The sequence below is a fragment of the Saccostrea echinata genome, unplaced genomic scaffold (assembly GCF_033153115.1).
Source record: "Saccostrea echinata isolate AGI-Se365-2 ecotype Australia unplaced genomic scaffold, CSIRO_AGI_Sech_v1 ptg000014l, whole genome shotgun sequence".
Lineage (NCBI taxonomy): Eukaryota > Metazoa > Mollusca > Bivalvia > Ostreida > Ostreidae > Saccostrea > Saccostrea echinata.
Window position 1 is genome coordinate 9,292,394 of NW_026889763.1, and position 24,438 is coordinate 9,316,831.

The 24,438-nt window shown below is 32.6% G+C and overlaps 1 protein-coding gene across 1 annotated transcript; it reads right to left on the bottom strand.

Moving 5' to 3' along the window:
* Positions 1-2,020: 2,020 nt before the first annotated feature.
* Positions 2,021-21,652, bottom strand: LOC133187072 (uncharacterized). Its single transcript, XM_061322443.1, has 10 exons — positions 21,604-21,652; positions 20,254-20,898; positions 9,856-9,936; positions 7,844-8,011; positions 7,462-7,543; positions 7,142-7,347; positions 6,659-6,826; positions 6,137-6,273; positions 2,601-2,940; positions 2,021-2,205 (listed from the first exon to the last, which is right to left on the bottom strand). Exons 1-10 carry the CDS (start codon positions 21,650-21,652, stop codon positions 2,090-2,092), a joined length of 1,992 nt encoding a protein of 663 aa, XP_061178427.1. The 3' UTR covers positions 2,021-2,089.
* Positions 21,653-24,438: the final 2,786 nt, after the last annotated feature.

Below are 24,438 nucleotides of genomic sequence, written 5' to 3' on the forward strand. Positions count from 1 at the left end.
ACATAATCCGATTGATTGCCCATTTGTCCTCACTAAATAAGTTTCAACTTCTGTGTTATTACCTATACAAATAATTAACCCTCATGGAACCCACATTGTTCATGCGCTTTTGCAAATCATCTTTTTCTTCTATTTTTACCTTACGTTATTGAGTAATTATCAATTTTGTTTCATTTTCCTCACGTTTTAAGATTCTGTCATGTTTTTTAATTATTATTCAATTTTTGAAAATATTAATAGACGCGGATTTACTTTAAAATAACCACGTATCTCTGTGGGGTAAATAGATTCTTAAATGTGATAAAGAGAAGAGCCCAGGCAGGTTACTACTAAATTAAACAACGCTGATTATTAATAAAATTACTGTCAATTTTGTAATTTTTCCTGACACAAATATGTCAACATGTAACAAATGTTGAATTCTTTGTAACATGTTTGCAAGTCTACACGTTCTCCATCTTGGTATGTAGGTTTCAAGGTCTAAATTCAATACAACAGTGATACATAATGTCATCATTTTTTCCACACGAGAACCTTTTTCTTTCTATTAAGTACTTACATTACTAACAATAAAATACCAAAGCAATCATATTTTATACAATGAAATATGAAGATAACGAACAGTAACCATGGTCAAAAGTCCATTGAAACAATACAAATTGGGAGCAGGGCAAATACGGACCTCTAAACACATCAGAGGTGGGATCAGGTGCCATGAAGGAGTGAGCATCCCCTGTCGACCGGTCTCACCTGCCATATGCTCTTTATCATAATGACTTTAACCTTAGTTAGCTCAGAATGAAAATAATGACCTATCAATATGTATATAAAGATTCTCCAGTCAATATTCGACCTATCGACAGATTGTATAAGCAATCAAAGTCATTGTAATTTGCGAAATGTTGACTTCAAACGTGATTGTAGATAATTTGTATCATTAACTTTTTTGACAGTTTGACAATTATTTGTCAGTAGTCTGTATCTTTTAGAAATCATTCTTAAGAAGAACATGCGCTTGCGTATCGAATCAACTGTGAGACATAAACCTGATAAGCAGGTGATAATGGTATATCGCTATATAAATAAAGGAAGATGACAATAGAAGAGATATAAAGTCATCACGATTATCATAAAGTTTACTTGTTAGTTTTTCAATCTTTGTAAGATCATACAACCTATCATTGAGTCAAATGCTGACTGATGTTTTTCATACTAATTGTTAGGCCATTATTTATACACTGAACTGTCTACGGATTTTTCCGGGTTTTTTTCCCGATCATGACAAGGAGCACACGCGTACGGCGGGTGTGACCGGTCGGCAGGGAATGCTCACTCCTCCATGGCACCTGATCCCACCTCTAAATTTTGAGGTCCGTGTTTGCTCTGCTCCAAATTTGTATCGTTTCATTCGACTTTCGAGATTGAATACTGTTCGTTATCTTCTTATTTTATTAGTAAAATATCCAAATATAAAGCAGTTGTTTTAAACTCCACAGTGTCTTTTATTTTGAGTTCAATGGGATATATCGAGTCAATAGGAATTGTACAGGGGGACAATTCTTAGAGAGTACAAATAATTTGGAAATATCCTTCATACTGTCAAGCTTCCTTAGTCTCTTATCAATTAAAGTCATGTTTTGCTAATAAATTTGTTTACAAATCCGTTCAGACTTTTTTCAAGGAAATATGGAAGATAATTGTGTTTCCATTGAAACAGAGAAAGTGCACTAAGCTAGCAATATTGGTACAAAATAAGCTTGTAAAGAATGTAAAAAGATGAACAATATTAGTGTTTACCTGATTGATTTAACAGCGATATAATTATCATTCATTATTAATTAGGATGTTGCTTGACAATGTACTTATTGATCAATGGTTTTAACTCGTCTTATAAGTACGTCATTTATAACATATTATTATGTCATTCCATAATACCCGGTATCACACTACAACATCACATCATAATGTCACTTTGTATTATCACATTGTAAATCATGTATCTTATTGCAATATCCATCCGTGTAGTAATTGTGAAAAAAGTGTGGTATATCTTTCAGTACTTTAAAGTTTCCACTTTCATGAAGAAACATCATCCATTCACACCTTGCTTCACCAGAAAAAAAGACTCGATGAGAAGAACACAGGCGCATACGAACATGACGGTGATGGGAAGAAGGCTGGCTATTATCGACGTAATGAACCAAGCTGTAAAATAACAAATACGGTATTAGAACCAACTGCCACAATAAAGTAAAATAAAAATAATAGGAAAGACCATAATTTGTTGAAAACCTAGATATATATTGAAGAATATGTCTTTCTGGGGAAAAAAATGCCACTTTTCAAAAACATCGAGCCATATGTGTGCCACTTCTTTTTTTTTTTTTTTTTTTTTTTTTTTTTTTTTGGCATGTAAATTATTGGTGATCAGATCATATAAATGTATCTGTATCGACCATATTACGTAATGCCTAATGTGAAATGATCATTGTCAATAAACAGTTTTATGGAACTTAGATGTTTTGAAAGTACGGACAAATATTCTGGGATAGTACATCGTTAAATACAAAAAAATTAGTTATAAGATATATTTTACTTACAAGGGGGCGTATATATTTCATTTTCTTTGACCTCTAACACGTCGATTTTCAGGATACCCTTCACCGTTCCATATCCATCTTCACAACACACAGTTAACATATAAGAATTTACGTCTCTATAAGCGAATATAGGTTTTTCTTGTGTAAATAATAAAAACTGTGTACCATTGATAAGTTTAATTTCAAAATTAGCTGTCTGAGGTCGGACACTTTCCAGTGTACAGCAAACAGGGTCGGGAGGGACCGTGGGGTCATATACTGCCACTTTATAAATTTCAGCATTTCCTCCCTGAGTTTCCAGCACTGATATCTCCCTTGGAAAATTTGTTATAATAGGTGGCTGAAATAGGAAAAAATAATTTTCTAAATAATTTGTTTATTTGACTTCATATGGTATAAATATCTTTTAAAAATATATGCAACGTTTTTACTGTAAAAAAGTGATTTTGCAAATAATAAGATAAAATAATGTAAATCCTTATTCATTTATTTTTTTAATGCTTGTTAATGTGTCAGTTCAGTTCAAAACATGATAGACGTGCCATCTCATTAATATATGAGGGTACAATAAAGTAACATTTTATTTTTGGAAAACATTTGAAAATAACGCTCAAGTATTAATTGATAAAAGAATGTAAATATTATTTAATATGTTAATTCAAAGCAAAGCGTAAACGACGTACCGTAAAATTTATATAAAGAGACATCAAAGTAATAATTATATATTGTTTTTAAAATATCTAGACTGAAAAATATTTTTGGTTAAAAAAGTTTAGTATTAGTTGAAAAGAATGAAAATAAATGCATGAAAATATTTCTTTTTTTCAAATATAATGTATCATCAATCAGAGATGTTTATACATGTTTTGACATCGAGTATGGTACTGTATTATATAATTTCTAGCATTGTATTTGAACATGAAAAGCTTACCATTTGTGCTAGTATATTATACATTGTAGTTGTAAGAGTTACTGTTCATTATTAAGGACAGAAATCATTAAAATGACATAATTTACATATTATCTTGCTTAGTATTTTTTTTGGTGTTAGATTAGACTGACATAATCACTGTGAAGATATCAAATCAAATATGAAAAGTGATGAAAACAAGCATTAAAACAAGACTAAAACCCCTGTCACATTTCCAAAAACGACCAACGGCCGACGGTTTTAGAGACAAAAATAACAAGAACAGATATGGGTTACCCCATATCCAAGATATTCGACTTTTAATTTATTCGAATTTTCATTATGCTCAGATGATTTCTAATTAAAAAAAACTATTTACTGATAAAACGTCAGAGATACTCAAGCTGTAGAAAGTCAACTATACAATGGTCATAAATATCCTAAAATGACATAATATTTAGGCTACTGAGTTTCAACATCTTTTGTTGATTAAAATATGCATGTACTAAGGAAACTGCATGTACATATATAACGTTACATGCGTGTAGTGACTTATTATCACAACGTTGCAGATGCCTAAAAAAATAGTTTTAATTTCCCATAGAACATAGACTAAATATAATTAACCGTATAATTTTAAAGATGTATTTAACAGCTCACTCATTTTCAGGAATATTTTAATCCAAATAGCATGTTACAGGCCTGTAGCAACGTTTTCAAAGTGAAAGGGGGGGGGGGGGCTCCGAAAAAATCCCGCGTACTATGGGCCTGTGCTACATGTGTACCATCTAACTTTCCAATGATAGAATCTTCTGTAAAAATTCGAAACAAGTCCAAGCAAAGATCAAAGATAGCCCAATTTCTTAAATAGCAAAACTATAGATCTATCCAGGGTAGATTTTAATTTATTTTTTAATTTTGTGCTATTAAAGTACTATCACTCAAAGTATAGGCAGATGTTAAAGATGGGTCAACAAGAGTAATCAATGAACTCGTCTAGAGATGCATTGACGACCGTTGTTAAACGCAAAGTAAAGCGCGAGATCGGTTGCGGCTGTGGAGCGTCACTGAACATTCCTTCGTCATAGAATAAAATCCGACATTTAACACTTTATATAGACTTTGAATATAGAGACGTTTTGAAGATAAACTACATTTTTGTTTCTAGAAATGTTTTTATTTACAAAAATAGTATATTTTCGTGTTTATAAACTGAGTAGATCAATGACCTAACATCGTTTTAGATAACTCAGCCCCTCTAGCCTAGTCTAGGGCTTGAGTAAAAAACCTGCACTTGTTATGAAACTGGTGTATAGTTCTTCCTCATGTCCGTAGCAAATACTGATACCCATTCTACATGATCTAAGCGTCGCTAGCGAACGGTGCACATACCTGTGCTTGCAAGACCAAATAGACTAGGTTTACACACGTGCGAAGATCCTTTCCGACGAGCTCGGCAAATCACGTTGCTTTGCCGAGAAGTTACGATTGCAGGTGTTTAACCATAGGCCTAATATCCATTCCGTTATTTAAAAAAAAAGAGAAAAAAAAAACACACACACAGTTAATGATTAACATTCTCACTCAAAAGAAAATATAGGGCAATTAACGAACAATAATCATGACAGGTATATAATTGGTGAAAAGATTTATCACTATCAATCGAAGGATGACCTATATATTTTCGTGAAAAAGACTGAGGAGGCAGCGAGCGTAGGAATATGAAAACTTTTTATTTCCTTTTCTGGGGAAAAGTGATTATCTTAAAATCATTTTACGTTAATTTTGTTTTCTTTAACGAATTAAATATACATCATTATTCTTAACATTTGTTGTAATGTTGTATCTACTGATCATGAATGGAACTATTTTCTTCGGAGCAATTGTGTGAAGAGTACCTGACTTTAGTAATATATCTTGAATAGATAATATGCACTGATCGAATATATTAAAAAGGATTCTACGGGCGACAGTCGGCAGTTCATCGGGCGTTGTCTTGCCCGATTTTGACATCTTTTTTCGTTGGCCGACCAATTTTGCGTCCACCGGGCCAAGTTATAATTTTTTCAGCGTCGGTGGCCGATTCCTTCATTTGAAGCAGTCGTTGAATAGTCCGTTGACCAACCTTCTATCATCGTCCGACCATCGGCAGACAGTTTGTTAAGTCTGTCGTCAGTCGGTCGACATTTAGGTATTGGAATTTCGTAAATGTCGGCCGACGTTGAAAATCTAACTGCGGCTCAGCGAACGATGATCGGGCTAGGGTTTGGCGATTTATAGATATTTTAACTTTTAAAGCTATCGGTGTTCCTAGGAATTTATGTGACTACTCTGCGTCGCCCGATATTAATGTCGACCATTTTTATGTTTTTCAGCCGACGATACGAGAAAAAGTTGCTCGCCCGACCTTGTGACCCCCGACTTAAATGTGACCTAGGCATTACTGGAAACAGAGCAAAAAATACCACTAACCCTTGGAAAAACCAGAAGTATCATATTTTCCAGGAGGCTGCCTCGGTTAAGAAATTGATCGTATGCACTACATACCCAAGCGTATGGAATCAAATGTGAGAAATAAAGACTGTATGTATATATAAGTGATAATCTTAATAAAGTATTAACTTACACCATTAAAAGTTTCTACACTGAAAGTGGTTGTGGCAGTATTTCTGCACGTATCAACCACTCTCAGCTTTGCTAAGTACCCAGCCATTCCTTGCGGACTCTCTGAAGGTTCCAGTTGTTTCCCAACTTGTGTAAAACCTTAATTAAAAATGTAGGCAGTTTAGCTTTTCTGTGGAGCAATGCATTATAATATATTTAGGAGTTTATTACAAAATTCATCTATAATATTGACTGAAGTGCCTTGGCAAAAATGTGTGTTGTCATAAATCTCAAGAAACAAATACTTTGATTGGAAATTGAGAAAAAAAATACCTTTTAATTTTTGTAGTTGAAACTATCAGGTTCTGTATGCATTGAATAATGGAAATTTATGAATGAAAACTATATCCATTTGAGGTGATCCTTAACATTTTTCCTTATATCTGCTGTATGAAATTCTTATATAGCCAGCACGTGACAAAACCTTTCTTCTCTAACGTTAATAAAAATCTATTAATATGTACAAAGAAAAGGAAGATCATACTGAATGATTCATTCAAATCTATGTAATCGTTTTTCAAGGCCCAGGAATATGTTACGTTCTCCTTGTAATCTTGTCCTAGGACAGCGAAGGAAGAGAAGCTTGTTCCTATTGGCCAGTGATCTGCTGCTGACGTCAGGTAAAATGATTCTTCAAAAGAGATCACTGTATCTACAAACATTTAAAAATTCTGAGACTGAATTCTGAATTGTCAATTTAAAATCCTATGTTCTTTTAATTAAAAGGGAGGAATAAAATTAGTGAACAAAGAAAATTATATAATGAAAAGAACAATTTACCATTAGTTGGCATGTTCAATGTTTATGAGTTTATTATCATATACACACCCTTGAAGATTTTTTTCCAGAGATTAACATTATCATCATCAGTTATCAAATATATGTTTATCTGATGACTAGAATATGCCATGTTTCAATATTCTTCATAGAAAATTATTAAAATTAATCGGCTTTAACTGACTCTTACTATTGTTAGCATACACTTTGATAGTGTACCCTCGATTTGTTAATTTTTCGACTGCAGTTGAATTTGGAAATTGTTCTGACCAGTCAAATTGCATGTATTCATATGGGTCTTCAGTGAACTGTGTGCGATATGTATTCTGCGGACAGTATCTATCGGTCAGATAATCACAGGCTTGGTATGATATGATGTTCTTGGTTTTCGATCGCCTGTAAATAAGATTTTTATAAATTTTGTCTTATGTTTTAAAGGCATACACAAATTTTCATCTTAAATGAATATATGTATATCTAAAAATTATGAGAAAAATATCAAAAACATGCCAGCCGATTCTATCTCCTGCAACAATTGCAATGCGTTCTTCTTCAGGTACAGTATAATTCAGAGATTTTCCAAGATCGGTATCTACAACATAATATATAACATATCTTGTATTTCTGCATCATGGGCGATATACAGGTAAAAAGTCACGGATTATTTTTAATGAGGACAAAAATGACAATGAGTGTGTATGTTTTCAAATGCAATATCGAGTTAGCTACAGGCCAAAGAAAAAAATGTAGGTTTGAACAACGGAAGAAATAAAGTTCCTGCAAAATAAATATTAATAACAATAACTGTAACAAATTTGAAAATTAGCAAGATAGTTTCTGGATTTAACGGAAGAAAATATCCTGTGTGCAATCAAACACATTTTTCACTTACCTAGAACCTCCACTTCCTGTATAGCTTTGAGTTCATATATTGTGCCTGATTTATAGGTCCAGACCATAAACTGGACAATTCCTGCTTTACAAGGATAAAACTCCCAGGCTGATATTATACCACAACAGTTTATATCAAACAAGGAGTCCTGCATCAGGAACATCATCCCTGTCAAAGGAAGATCATCCACTTATACAAACATCAACTCATCTCGGTTTCAAAACCAGTGCTCGTTATCAACCAGTTTTGATCAAAATCTCTTTTCTTCTTATTTATCTTATTTTATTTTTTAGGGTTAAAGAGCTCGAGACACGAACCTTGCTAAGAAAAAAAGGGGATGAGAGTTTGAGAAAACTGGTTACTAACGAGCACTTGTTAGGGATCTGTTTCATCTTAGGTGTTTCATGCCATGGTTATGAACATAAAAAAGAACAACTGTGAAGGAGTGATGCTACATTGTTGATAATCGGAAAAAAGATCACCCACATCAATGTTAGGTCTTTCCCTTGTTATTTGTTAACGAGGGGAGGTATACATGTGACACTGATATATTAATCAAGCTCTTCGTAAATGACGTATGTATTAATTAGATTCAAAAAATGAAAAGAAATCATAGGTGTTTAAACAATGCGTATAACCCTAAAAATATACGAAGGTCGTTCAATAAATAATGCAACAAACAGTATATCATAGTAAATATAGATCTATTTAATTTCATGTTTTCACAGTTAAAACGTTCAATTAAGGAACTCCTAATCACAGAAAACCCAATGATTTTTCCTATTGTCCTCGTAAAGAAATTCACTTTTAAAGTATGCATGGTCACTACACTGAAAAAACTGTTTTAAATGTTCTCTGCCAAAAAGATGAAAATGAAAGCGTATGTGAAAACTGCTTTTACATAAATCGCCGAAGAACTAAAGATATGATTTTTATATGTGGAAAGAATAGTCTTTAACGCTGTATAATTTTCAGATTGACTCAGAAATTCAAAAGTAAAAAAGTAAGAGTTAAAATATAAAAGTCGAACTGGTCGATTGAAATTTGTAGGGACACCAACAATTATCGATGCAATGTACGATTTCTGAAAATGTCAGATTTACATCCAAAGACATTGCTAGATGGCTAAGCATTTCATCGTCATAACATTTTATAGAATTCTGACATCGGAAATGAATATAATATTTCTCTCAGATATGTGCCTTATTTTCTTAAAATTGCCTTAGAGAAAAATACGCATTAAATATGCCAAAGGTCTACTTAAAAAAATATTTTAACAAAATAGAAGATTTGTTAAATTTGCGTTATATATGCATGGGTGCACTTTTTATAGCCAAAACAGAATAACAATAATAGAGTGTGCAATGAAAGAAAAAGCTATCGTTCTTATTATTGAAAGAGACACAAGGGCTCCAAGCATGTTTTATTAGTTTTCATTTTTAGGTCCAGTAAAACATGTAGATATACCAAAAGGAAGGACCATCAATGGTAACTTTTATGTTCCAATTGCACTGAGGAAAGATAAACAGATTTCCTGCAAAGGCTGTTGCAAATAAGCACAGAGAAATAAATGAAATTCTGAAGAAAAGAAAGTTTACAGAGCTTTGCCATCCCCCTTATTCGGTAGATCTCAGCCATTGTGAAATTTTTTAATTCTAAAAATGCATGAAAACAAAGAAAGATTGTACAATGTTAGATATGTCATGGAAAGTGATATTCATTAGTGTCTTTGGGGCATCCCTAAAGATGGGTATGCTGAGGTTTTCTGGTCATGGGTACAAAGACTTAAGACATGTGGATAACAGAGAATGCTTTGGGGGATTGAAAATGTTTAGAATATGTATTACGCACTTTTCTTACTTTTAGATGACCTATTGCATTATTTATTGAACGACCCTCGTAATTTTACTTTGTAATTGTATATGAAAATTCCTGTATACAAATAATATCATAAAAGAAAAGTTGAATATGATTAAATGAATCATCTGATTAAATCAGATAAGCTACTCTACCTTCGTCCTCTTCACACGTCTCTGTACTCGCTGTAGCAACCGCGGGGTCCTCAAAGTATAAAAGTGGAACAGAAAAACAATCTGAAATTTTAGAGGGTTAATATGTTAATCAAGAAATCGTCTTATGTATCTTTTCTCTGTTAAATCTTGGGGTATTATGGTCTATAAATGAGAGTATTATTATTATCTTTATGATAAAGGTTTAAGATATGGTTGGTGTGTATTAAATAGAAAATGACTCTTTTTAGAAAAATCCATTTATTAACGTCGCACTTTCATCGAGATTTCATACACAGAACAAAGGTGGAGATGAAATCTAAGGAAACATGAAAATACATGAATAATATGCAAATGGCATCCAATAACACAAAAAACTCTTTCCATGTTCTAAGTTTTGAATTTGCTTTGTTGGGTGTTAATGCAAAAATGAGATGATAACTTTGAATTGATTTTTGAAATTACATTCCGAGAGATGAATTTAAAAATTAGAGAAAGACACATGCTGATCAACCACACTTCGGAGTCTCAAAATCTGATTCAATTTTTTAAAGTGGTCAACACATGTTACACATGTTCTGATCTTTCAACAGCTTGAGTTGTCACTGTCGCTAAATTGTATTTTAATTAACATTGGTTCCAATTTTTCTTGTAACTTATAACTTGGATCTTGGATCTTGTAACTTAATAGTTTTGGCTTAAAAGCAATGATACGTTAGTATTAGTATTTTTCTGCATCAAAATATTTCACAAGTCGCAGACTGTATCATTTTTGACTTCATTTGATAATTGAAAATGGTTTCCTTAATTTCTCTTTTATTAGAATTCATGTATACAATAATTTACAGCAACAATAAGCAAACGTAAATAATAGTTTTACCCCTTTTCACCTTTGAAAATAATCTTTTGTGTTAGTTATATAAAGTGTCTTCCCTAGACAACACATTTTCTATCTAATAATTTTAATAACCTTGTCTCCTTACCCCACCAACCTCTCAAAAATGATTTTGTGCTCGCTTTTAAAACTTTATTGAGAAAAGTGTTTTTCTATTTGTGTCTATCACAGATCTACACAATAAAAAACAATCGTCGCTTGTCTTATTCACTCAAAAACTACGAGAGCACGAGATTCGTTCAAGACATCCATCTGTATGACAAAAGTCTTTACAAAATGAATATTTTGATGCACATTGAATTTTTAAAAAGTGACGATAATGAACAGTGATTGATCTCATAAATCCTTTAAACCTCACAAATTGTGAACAGGGCAAAAACACAGACCCCTATCTGGAAACACCATAAGTAGGATCAGGTGCCGAAGAGGAGTAAGCATCCCCTGTCATACGTTCATACCCGCCGTAAGCCCTCTGTATTGACCACGAAAACCGAGTAATCAGTAGTAAAAATTAGTATAAAAACAATGGCATAACATATGATTTGAATGAAATGTGAAGATTACAAATAGTGATGCATCTCAAAAAGCCTATAGTAAAAACAAAGGCCTAACAATTAGTATGAAAAAAGTCAGTAAAAACACGACCCAATGATAGACTGCATTTCTCAAAATACGACCCAAAGACAAGTTGTATTTGTAAACGAGGTTACTATAACGACCATTAGAAATTGGGAAATGCTGACTTCAAACGAGATTGTTAAAAGCTCTGCATCATCAACAAATTTGTCGGTAGCCAGCCTCTGTTTAAAATTTTATCGTACTCAGAGTATGTTCTTGCTTACCGAATAAGCTTGTAGACATAAACACCTATGCAGGTGATAGTGGAGTGTAACTACATAAATAAAGGTAGTTGATGATGGAAAAGCTGAAGTCGTCTCGTTTGTCATATACTAGTAGTTTAGTTGAATGTTTTGCTTCTTCGCCTCGTCATAATTCAGTTTCAAGCATACCAGCTGTGTGTGGAGAAGCTTATTTTCATAAATTGGAGGCAAAACGTGTGGAATAACAAAATTATTTCAGCAGTTATTTTTCTGATTAAGGAAGTCAAGACAGGAAACATTTTAAAATCAAATTACAATCGAGAAACTTAAACAGCATCCATATAAAGCTACATTTTTTCCACAAAATGACTTTTTGAAGATGGCATATATATATATATACTTCATTAATACACTCTATGACATAGTTTACCAAAAATACAGGTTTACTTATGCCCTACAATGTTCCATTTATTTTTCCCACTTACAATATTTTCCGATGGCTGGATCAACAAGTGGACATCCACTAAACAATTCCCACAATGTCTTAGCATGATCAACCGTGTTGAGAGCCTGAAAACTGGATCCGGTGTAATATTTTCCATCCGATCCCACAGACTGAGAAAGTATGCTTTGGGTTTGCGCTGACTTGACACCTATCGCCCAAATATAATTCTCTCCAGCCATTCTTATATCAAGCCCCTTGCTATAGGGGTCATCATTGGAAAATATACCGTCAGTGGTGTATATATAGTAATTAGGGGCGTCTGGTCTATCTCCTTTACCAGACACAAACACTGACTTAAAAGCTTCATCTAGCGCTAAAGAGGAAGAGTCAGTGTCATTCTCGTATAGCCAGCTTCTCCTGTTGGTCGATATGCCCAAAATGGCGTTCATGATTTCTGATTTGGTGGTATAATTATTGAGGTTAAAGCGTATCTTCGGTTGTGTGTTGTATGTGACGGCTCCTACACGGATTCCGTTGTCCGGATTTATGTACATCTGATCAACAAATTTGGCCAACATTTCCTTCTGATAGTTCCATTCACTAGGGGATTTCAGCTCCCCCGTGCTATAGGATTCCTCAAAAATAAACACAATATCTGCTCTTTCATTAGGACGGCACCATGATTCTGTAAGGGTAAATCAAATGTTTTTTTTTTTTTTTTTTTTTTTTTTTTTTTTTTTTTTTTTTTTTTTGGTTCTTTTCAAATTTGTTGTGAAATTATTATTAAGAGATATTAGTTTGGACGTTTTACAAGACTAGTAATTTTAATAGACTGCAGTAACTTCCTTCGAACGGTCACTGATTATAGGCTCTATAAATGTTTTGTTATTTAGATTGTTCATTCGTAATTTTCATTACTTATGAAAATTATTGCTGAATAAGTGAATAAAAGGAGAATCAAATACGAGTATACACATGTGTAATTAGTCATTAGTATGGAAATGTTCATTTTAGAAACAGAAAAAAGGTCTGAAGCAGCACATTTATTGAGAGGTACTCTCCGAATTTTGTTATAGCAAAAATAAATAAATAAACAAATAAAAATATGTGCAAAGTTTAAATTTGATTGTGTATTTCTTCACGCTTACAGTGAGATTTTATGACTTACATGTAATAAAGCTAAAAGCAATTTAAAGTCGTACGTTATTTACATCATGATTCAGCATCGACCTTTTTTTTTCTTCACAGTTTAAACTTTTCGATCGCAAATTCTGCAATTCGGTTCACTGCCTATCATAGCGTTATCAGATTCCTAATGTAACTAACGATGAGATTATAATTACATAATGCAATCTTTTTCGACATTCTGTACTAATGTTTCCTGTTGTTCTCTTTGTAAATTTTACACAATTCTTAATAGAAATTAGGGTGTGTCGTCTCGACTTGTCTAGATTTATTGTTTAAATTTAGCTTAAATTTTTAAAACATTTAGAATGTTTTTTGAGAAACATTCTAAACATAACGATAATACAATAGATTGCTTGCAAATTTATGGACATGTAAAATGAATATTAAAAGCAACTATTTTGTAGTACTTAAGGAAGTTTATTTAATGTTGTTTTAGTGAGTTTATAAGAATATAAAGCAAAAGAATCTGAAAATGTTGCAATCAATAATACTTCTTTTACTTCGTATCAGAGTCCATCAGAGTCCATACTTACATATGATACGTTATAAAAGCTAATCATATTTTCACTCTATTTTTTAGAACTTTATATGTAGTCTTTGCAATGAAATGATGTCATATCTCAAGTTGATATCATAAAATGCGTGTACTTGTATAATTTAAAAAAAATTTTAATTAGGATAAATTATATCAATTAGAGAAGTCCGATATTAAATTAAGTTCTTACAACTGTATTATTATTATTATTATTATTATTATTATTATTATCATTATTGCAATATTCACTTTTGATAAAGGACAACAAACAATTAAAATTTCTTTCAAACATAAAGAGAAAACGTTTGAATAATTTAATCTTACTTAAATTTAAAAACAAATCCTCAATACATACCCGCTAATCCAAACAGGGAAATCAAAACATATATAATTTTCATTTTAAATTCAAATTCAATCAAATCTTGAACATGTTGATTTCATATAATAATTCCAATGATCGAATACCATCGTAAGACCTTGTCAACATGATTAACACCTTACTTATATTCAATAACTTGGGTCGTTCTGTTCAAGTTAAATGTCAGGTGTTGCAACAGGGTACCTTTTTTTTTAAAAGATGACATAGTTTGAAATCACGGTTATCGGGGGTAATGCATCAATTAATCAATTATTACAATACGTCAAGTAAGCTTTGTCATTATGGGTCGTTATAAATTTCAGAGACTAGCGTGATCACAGAAATAATATGTATGCGTCAGAAAGGAACTAAAATATTTTGATTTCTGAAGCATTGCAAACTGCAATGCATTTGGGGACCACAGCTATTTTAAACTGGTCATGCAGTCTTTATCAATGTACATCAGTACCTTGTTACATGCTATCTTTTCATGAAAATTTAGTTTGAAAAGTTCAAACACCTTAGATATGTGCAAAGAAAGATCAAATTAAAATCTACCTTATTTCATATTGTGCTGCAAGTCGATGTTCGACATAAATGAATACACTGCATGTTTCTTTGTACTGAATAATAACTTTACTGAGGTGATATATCGTTGCTACATAAATTCTGCTGTAAAATTATATTAGTGAAATATGTAACAATTCAGCATTACATTGATTATTACTCACTGACTAAACTCTCATTTGAATACATAAGCTATATATTCTCTGAAAAATCAGTTATATTTTTGTGTTCCCTGAGTGGTATATCTTCCTTTAACACTACATGGTACAAATATGACCGCGTACTTTGAGTCCAAAAGGATACGTCATTACAGTTGAAAGAGGAATTGTTGGCAGAGAAATGAATGGCGCTGTGGGCCGGAAGTAGTAGTGCCGTACTCCTAGGACTCTTCCCGAAAACACATATTATAAATTCAAAGTAAAGAGTAATTTGGTTTCCGAGTTTATTAAAGCTTTTAACAATAGACAACAATTTTAATTTTAAAGTAATCAAGAAATACATGCGGGGACACAGACGGAAGTGGCCGGTAATGTATATGGCCCCCGACTTCTTTGACAACAATTAGCAAACTGAGTGACAAAATGACATTTGTTAAGTAAATTACAGTCTGTGAAAAGCTTTGATTGATTGATTGATCGTTGTCTTACGTCCCATTCGAGCATTGTTCACTCATATAGAAACGTCGCTATATGCCGGTGAAGGGCTTCAAATTTAGACCTTTACTCGGCACTCAGGGCCATTGAGCAGTGAGGGTTCTTTATCGTGACACAGGACCTCGGTTTTTAAAGTTCTGCAACTTTCACTTCAAATTGCCGAGTACTTGACGACGAAGGAACAGTTGCTACTTATTTTTTATCGACTTAGCTTAGTTGCGGCCGTGATTGGAACACACGACCTTCCGATCACGGAGCGAGGGCTCAATCGACTGAGCTACCGTAACGGTATGAAAAGCATTGAAAAGAAGGACATGAAAGACAGATAAATAAAAATAATTACATGAATTAATGTTTTTATAAGGTATTACAAATTAGTGATGGCGTTAACACTCTGCCCCTTTGTACTGTCTTGAGAGTGTCACAATACAATTAAGTAAATAATTCAGTATTTCGTAGTCCAACAATCGAGAAAGATTCAGAACTAATCTCAACGTAAAAAACTGATAAAACATATATAAGTTCAAAATAAAAGACTAAAAGAAAATTTGGAAAAAGTGTCGATTCTGCATGGTGACACAAACTACAGGTAGGTCTGTTCTAACCTGTATCTTCAAGTGTGTTTACAATAAAGTTGTTGTGTCTTTTTATGTCATATGCTGTTTGAGAAAATTGCATGTGTCAGGAACTGGCGAAAATTGTTATGCTTGTATGCATGGCTTCTCAACGGACATCAATATTTTGACATAGGAATTTTGATTAACATATACATGGCTTTACAGTATATTAGTTCCAAATTTTCATGCAGGCTAATCATTTTGGGAAAAAAAGGTCAGGACCCGACTCAGTTTTTATCCTGGAACATTTTGTATATTGTTGGTGTTGGGTTTTTTGAACATTTTATCACCAATTTACTGTCAAAATAAGCAATTAATCGAGTTTTAGTATTTGTCCTAAATTCTACAGTTTATGTCCAGTTTATGTATAACAAAAAAGCAATTATATTATATTTCATCCGAAATCTTCAGACATTATATCACAAAATATCTTCTCAAAATATTCTTTCTGTGTTCAATGTTTAATATATATATATATATATATATATATATATATATATATATATATATATATATATATATATATATATATATATATATATATATATATATATATATATATATATATATCCAAAATTGAAATAAAGTCTCAGTAATCGGATTACAATATTAAACAAATATAAAAAGAAAACACAAGAATCCTTAATATATATATATATATATATATATATATATATATATATATATATATATATATATATATATATATATATAGAAAGCACAATTTACAACAACTCTTAAACTAACATAACTGCCCTAAGTGAAGAAATATTAATATAGAAAGCACAAAGAAATTCACTTTTATAAGGATACCCACTTCCGCCCCAGCCCGGGGTTGAACTCTCGACCTACGGAATCTGTCTCTTAGCAGTACAGGAACAGCGCGTTAGACCGCTCGGCTATATATATATATATATATATATATATATATATATATATATATATATATATATATATATATATATATATATGTGTGTGTGTGTGTGTGTGTGTGTGTGTGTGTGTGTGTGTGTGTGTGTGTGAGGGTGTGTGTGTGTGTGTGAATATCAAACAATTTAAATAAGTACGTCAAACTTTGCCTTCATTGACCAAACAAGCCCATCATACCTTATATTCATCGGAGTTCTGAATATTTGAAGTTTAAGAGTGATTTGTCTTTTCATTTGACATTAAAAAAAATATCTTATGTTTGACAAAGTATGCAAGAAAGTAAGTGAGTAATTGTTTATTTAGGTGACACATGCAAAATATTTAAGGAATGTTTTTAAGTTTTGTGTGAGTTATTGGTGTGTAAATCACACAGACTTTTCACGTAGGCATATTTCATGAAGCACGCTAGCGCTTCATGAAAAATATGTCTGCGTGCACGTCTGTGTGATTTACACACCAATAATTCACACTAAACTTAAAAACATACCTTATATTTACATTTTACAAGTTTAAATGCACCAGTAATTTACTCAATATTTGAATTTCTTGCTGCCCTGTATCGTTACATTTTTATTTACGTCTCTGTAGCCTCATTGTAACATCACTTTAGCGCGAGTTTCTCCGTGTATATTTCTACGCGTGAGTATCTACAAAAATGAATTTCAAATCAATTTCACAGTTGGCTTAGCAGAAAAAAACAGCAAATGTAAATATTTCAATTAAAACGACACAATAATTATTAATTTGCATAATTATAAAATATTGAGACATAAAAAGAAATTCATGTTTATGTTTGTATTTTTTCCACACTTCACACAGGTTACATCAAACACAGGACTTATTTTAAAATAGTCATTTTCCTTCTTTTGTTTATTGAAAATAATGTTTTTGCTATTTAATTTAATATATTTATAACAAAACATAAATAAACTCATAATATTTAAATTATTTTAGATTTGGCTTTGTCCAAATATTGGAAAGATGACGATGCTCTGGTAGAATAGAAAATACACGTAATGTATTCTAGGAGAATTGTGCATATCTCTCAAACAATTGGCGAGCTGAACATACATCAGCCACGGGACTTAAATTCATAGAAAAGATACAATTTTTGTACAGGTTTTAAAGGGATCTGGACTCAGTTACATTGTTAACATTTAAAATTGCTCTGTTTATTCAAAAAATAAATTCAGTTTAATGAACTGAACTTACATAAATATTCTTAGAATTCAACGACAATGACCTTACATCACGTTAAACATCTGTGTTTGTAAAAAAAAGTCTGGACAAACTGCTAATGACTTATCAAAGTATGTCTCAATATCTTTACTCATCAGTATTTAATTAAAACAGTCTTTAGAAAGCGCATAACAGTCTGTATAACTTTAGAAATGAGCGATGTCTTTTAAACCCGAATTCCTTTTGATATGTGTTTTGTAAAAGTTCAGTTTATAATGAACATGACTAAAGTATGTTTGGCGAGGAAAGAAAAATTATCTTTGAAAAAGGTCAAGTATTCTTTGTGAAAAACAGGCATACAAAAAAGGTGCTAAATCAAACTTGCAAAGTGAAAAGATAAAATAAAAGTCACCAAGGTTTTTCCATGTTAATTGTTAAAAGTAGAAGAGAATGCAATTCAATTTAAAAATTTTCACGATATTTTTGTGACATTCAATTGAATTTAATTTAAAACTGTACCGAGTTATGTGAAATTTATTTTTTGGTATTTTGATAAAGCACATCTTCTCTGTCTTTATCCCATACTCAGTTACCTATTGGTAACGTAATTTTCATATTTTTCTATTCCCTTATGATTTAAAATATACAAACTCATATCCCCCCCCCCCTGTTCACATTTAAAAAAAATGTTTTTATGAATATTTTCTTTAGTTTTCGATCTCATCTCCAAGAATGTAAGGCGAAGACTGTGAAGTTTATAATTCTGGAATCCCCGCTACCAACACATGCTGTATAATTTAGTAGCATTTTTCCCCAAAAAGAATCAATTTTAGGAAAAATTAGCAGATAAAAGACTATAGTAACACTATCAATTAACACTAGTTATTTTCATTCATATGTCAACTCCATACATCCCAACGAACTCAAATTAAAGAACACCATTGAGTCTGCCACATCTTATTCCTACTTGGATGTTTTTTTTTTCTGACTATAGACGTTAATTGCCAACTAACGACTAAAATATATGACAAATGAGATGAATTTAGCTTTTCCATTGTCAATTTTAATTTCTATATTTTTGTTGTTATGATATACAATCTGCTGCATATCGTGTTAATGTCATTCAACTGATTCTACATGAAAAGAAAAAACTCTCTTGCTATTGTCTTCAATTCGACATTTAGATATATCAACTACGTTTTATCAAAAAAAAAATATTTTCATTCTTACGTTGATTCGATATTTCTTATTGAACTCGAAATAAAAGACATCACAGAGTCTGACACTTTTGATTCATATTTTGATATTTTACTAGGTAAAGACGTTGATGGCCGACTAACAACTAAGCTGTTTGATAAATGAGATGAGTTCAACTATTCACTTATTTATTTTGTAATATTCCCACATCAGCTGCATATGGTATTTATGTCGACCATTTGATTCAATACGCAAGAACATGCTCTAAGTGAGAACAATTTTTAGAACGAGACTGACTACTAACAAATAATTTGATGATACAAGGATATCAACAAATTTGTTTACTTTTTGCAAGATCAATAGTATATAAAATCTATCGTTTACTCGGATGTTGACTGACTTTTACCTGATCATGACAAGGGTGGGATCGGTCAACAGGGGATGCTCACTCTTCTATGGCATCTGGTCCCGCCTTTGTTTTCCAAGGACCGTGTTTGCACTTCTCACAATCTGTTTTGTTTAATTGGACTTTTGAGCATGATTACTCTTCGTTATTCTAATATATCATACTCAAAGGCATCTTCTGAGTACGATAAATTTTAAAGCGAGGCAGGTGTATGAAAATAAGTTGATGCTACAATGTTTTTAACTATCTCGTTAAAGTCAGCAGTTTGAAAATTCTAATTAATATGGTCAAAAAATGACCTTAAATTCTAATACAGCCTGAAGTAGGGACGTACCTTGACCGACATATTTCCAATCAATTATTAGGCCATTGTTTTTATACTATTTTGATTACGAATTCCTCCATGTACAATACATAAGGCTCACGGTGGCTGTGGCCGGTTGGCAGGGGATGCTTACACCTCATATTGACCTGATCGCACCTCAGGTTTTGCCCGGTTCTTAATTCGAATTCTAAATGGATTTGTCAGTTTGATAACTCTTCGTAATCTTCACCTTTTTTCATTAAAACCTTTGTGACTCACGTAAAACAAAGAAAAAACTTAACTTACAATATTTGCCGATTGCAGGATCAAGGATAGGACATCCGCTAAGCATCTCCCAGAATGTCTTAGCATGGTCAACCGTGTTTAGAGCCTGAAAACTGGATCCGGTGTAATATTTTCCATCCGATCCCACAGACTGAGAAAGTATACCTTGGGTTTGCGCTGACTTGACACCTATCGCCCAAATATAATTCTCTCCGGCCATCCTTATATCAAGCCCCTCGCTATAAGGGTCATCATCGGGAAAAATATAGTCACTAGTGTATATATAGTAGTTAGGGGCGTCTGGCCTATCTCCATTACTCGACACAAACACAGAATCATAAGCTTTCTGTAGCCCTTTATATGAGTAGTCAGTGTCATTTTCATATATCTCTTTTCTTCTGTCTGTTGGTATGCCCTTAATGGCGCTCATAATGTCTGATTTGGTTGTGTGTGTGTTAAGGTTAAAGCGTACCTTCGCTTCTGTGTTGTACGTGACCCCTCCAACTCGGATTCCGTTGTCTGGGTCTATGTACATCTGATCTACAAATTTGGCCAGCATTTCTTTCTGAGAGTTCCACTCACTGGGGAATTTCATCTCTCCTGTGCTAAAGGATTCCTCGAAGACAAACACAATATCAGCTCTCTCCATTGGCTTGCACCATGACTCTATAAAAGAATTTTGAGGTTACTTTTAGCATCAAGAAATGTGGCTCAAAAAAGTTTAATCCTTTTTTAAAATATATATGAGCATTGTTATTACAACCTTACATTTATCAAATTTATCTTTGAAGACAATTAATTATGATCATATGACATGTAATAACTGTTGAGAATGTGTATTTATACAACATTTAGCATGATATTTTTCCTATATCTTGTTTAAGTCATTTGTGTTTCAAGAAAGGTGCACTTACATGTTATCTTAATTACTAAAATCTACCAAATAAAATATGCTATCTCATTTGTGCATGACTGTCTATTTAAGAAAATCCAAACAGGAAATATATACAGTGTATGCAAGAGATTTAGAGAGATTTTAGCAGAAAGAAAACCTCGGCATTCAAAGTTCTGAAGGATATTGATTCTTTGTTTTTGTTTTTAGTCTTTTGTCTTTTGCTACCATATTCTGCATGTTTTGATAATTCTCTATATATTTTCCCCATGCACCATCAGTTTCTAGAGGAAAACACATTTAAACCCTCAAAAAAGATAAATTATGATAACGTTAAAGTTAAATGACATCCTTCTAGCAGACGCTTTCGTATTCTTTTTAATAACGTTCGGTGAAGACAATACACATTGTATCCTTTAAAATTTTACTTTTGAAATATCCCTAAATACAAATACATTTCAACAAAAACACATACATACCAGCTGTACCGAGGAGACTCGCAATACTCACCAACATCCATACATTCATTTTCTAATGCTCTTCCGCATGTGTTCTATAAATGGATATTATTTTACTATACTTTCTGGGGTAAATATTTTATAGATAGTATCTACCCATCACACAAAATATAAAACAAAGAAAAATTAAATGTCGGGTCGCAAATCGTAGATATCTGTGAGATGAAGACAAAGAGAGATCGGATTTCAGATAACATATCAACGATTCGAAATAGATACAATAGTCGGAATTAAACTAACCTATCAAAGATCGGTTTGATATGTTAGTCTTTACACATGCTGATCCATGACACGCTCGCATTTTAAAGCTATATTCATTCAAAATATTTATAGCGTCTTTGGTCTCACGGTTAAGTCACTGAGTACTACCAACTGCTTGGCTGGTGATATCTTGTTGGCATCGAGTTCTTTGGTCCATTAATAATGTTTCCAATACAGTCTGGGAGGAATTCTTTGTACAGCTATTTTCTTTAGCGAAACTTTCTTGCCAAAGAAGGATCTTGTAAAAGAAGTTCCTTGACGCATTTATTGGGAAATATGCAGGTGAAATGAACGGACCCTTTATCTTTTCTTATTAACTTGTGCAGGTCTGTTGCAAAAATGGGGCATGTGATGACTCGATCCCACAATATTTATTTGTTTGCTAGGAGTTGAAAAATTAAATGATCATAATATTCAACCATGCACCTTCCCCTTAAAAAATCACAATGAACGTATACATTAGGGATATGAGATAAAGAATGTTTTTAAGATGACATCATTTTGAGTCAAGTTCAAATGATAATTGATATATTCTAATTTTTAAAGGAATGCTCAAAAAAGAAAAATTTAGACAGTAATAATTAAAAATGCAAATGGAATAAAATGATATTGCATGGGTTTCTGGTGAGTCTATGAAGTAAAAAATCCTTAACGGTCCTTGTTACAGCTATGCTATACAACTATAGGGTTTTCCCTGTCCTTCTCTTTTCGAAGATTGCGATAGAATAAACTGTTAACCTGGGGATACACTGAAGAAAACCATAATGGATTTTGTGAAGAAAAACTAAAAAGAACAAAATAATAAAGTCGTCATGTTGTAAATTTTAAATTTATCTAGTGGTTAGTAAATATGAAATTTAAAAGGAGTTGTCATGTCATACAATTTGCATTTTCTGCCACCAGGTAAGTTCAAAATTTACCTGACAAAGTGATCAGAAGTAATGTAAATACATGTACCGTAAATTTTTACTTAGACGACCATTGATACATCTACGTGTACATGACGATTTACTTGTACTTTGTGATCCAATAAGGAGAATGAAACGTAACTTATAGTTGTCTTTAGAAGAAAAAGAAAAAATTACATTTCTTTTTTTACTAACCATGCTTGCATCAATATCATTGTTTCCTTGTTGTACGCCTTTGGAATTTCTTATTATTTAAAAAAAAATTTTTTTGCTTAAATTCTATCGAGTTTAAGTATGCAGAATGTTCCTTTACTATAACCTATCGCTAAAGAGTTCTCGACATATCAATTATAAAATTCATCCATTCTCTCTATGCTTCTGCAATTACACGAAAACCTTTTAGAATTTAATTTGGAGGAGTGTCCATAACACTATGGGAAAATCGCCTTGACACTTCAGAATTTAACACTTGGGCTTTAATCATAGTCCGATTCCGACTATGTAACCTTTAATTTAACAGCAAAGCTCTCCTGCAAATTCTGCTCTTCATAATATGTCGATTAAAAGGCATGGGTGTCAATTCCGTAAATTCTGGAGTTACTGAGGCGATAAGCTGATGAATAAATTATACAGAGATTGATATAAGTGATACTGTCTTGGATCTACCACTGTGTGGTACTGTTGCATGACTCCGCATATTGACTTAATTATCTATTTCATCTAATGAACGCGTTAAATACAACGTTTTTAATTGCTCTTAATTATAACTGAAAATATGTTTTTATGCCCCCGTATCGAAGATTCGGGGGTAGATAGTTTTTGCCCTGTCCGTCCGTCTGTCTAGCTGTCTGTCTGTCTGTTTGTCCGCAAAAACTTTAACCTTGCCCATAACTTTTGATTGGTTGGAGCTATGGCTTCCATATTTCACATGTAAATTCCTTGTGACAAGACCTTTCTTTGGGTACCAACAACTTTGACCTTTTGACCTTGACCTAGGAGTTTGACCTATTTTTGAAAAACTTTAACCTTGGTCATAACTTTTGAACGGTTGGTGCTAGGGCTTTCATACTTCACATTTGCAATCCTTGTGACAAGACCTTCCTTTGGATACCAACAACTTCGACCCTTTGACCTTGAACTTGGAATTTGACCTACTTTTGGAAAACTTTAACCTTGGTCATAACTTTTGAACAATTGGTGCTTCGACTTTCATATTTCACCTGTGTATTTATTGGGACAGGCCTGTTCTTGGGCACCATTAATTTTGTCCATTTGACCTTGACCTAGATTTTTGACATACTTTTGATTTTCTTTTTTAATTTTTTCTATATCTATTCAATGGTTGCTACTAGGGCTTTCATATTTCACAGGTTTATTCCTCGAGACAAGACCTTACTTTGGGTACCAAGATATTTGATTTGCATTTAAGAAAGTTTATCCTTTGCTATAAGTTGCCATACGGGGGCATCAGTGTTTCACAAACACATCTTGTTCCTTTGGTGACTAAATGACACAAGATGTTGCAGGTCAGTAGTATGCGGGGGGGGGGGGGGGGGTCGCAGGGTGAACCCGCCCCACCCCACTTTTTCTAGGTTTATCTTTACAACATTTACACCGATTTCTAGTA

Excerpts from the sequence above, each read along its gene's own strand:
- LOC133187072 (XM_061322443.1), bottom strand. The coding sequence starts at position 21,652 with ATGAATGTATGGATGTTGGTGAGTATTGCGAGTCTCCTCGGTACAGCT. Across the intron at positions 20,899-21,603 it reads GAGTCTCCTCGGTACAGCTG|AGTCATGGTGCAAGCCAATG; the intron begins GTATGTATGTGT and ends ATTCTTTTATAG. Across the intron at positions 7,348-7,461 it reads GCAGGAGATAGAATCGGCTG|GCGATCGAAAACCAAGAACA; the intron begins GCATGTTTTTGA and ends TCTTATTTACAG.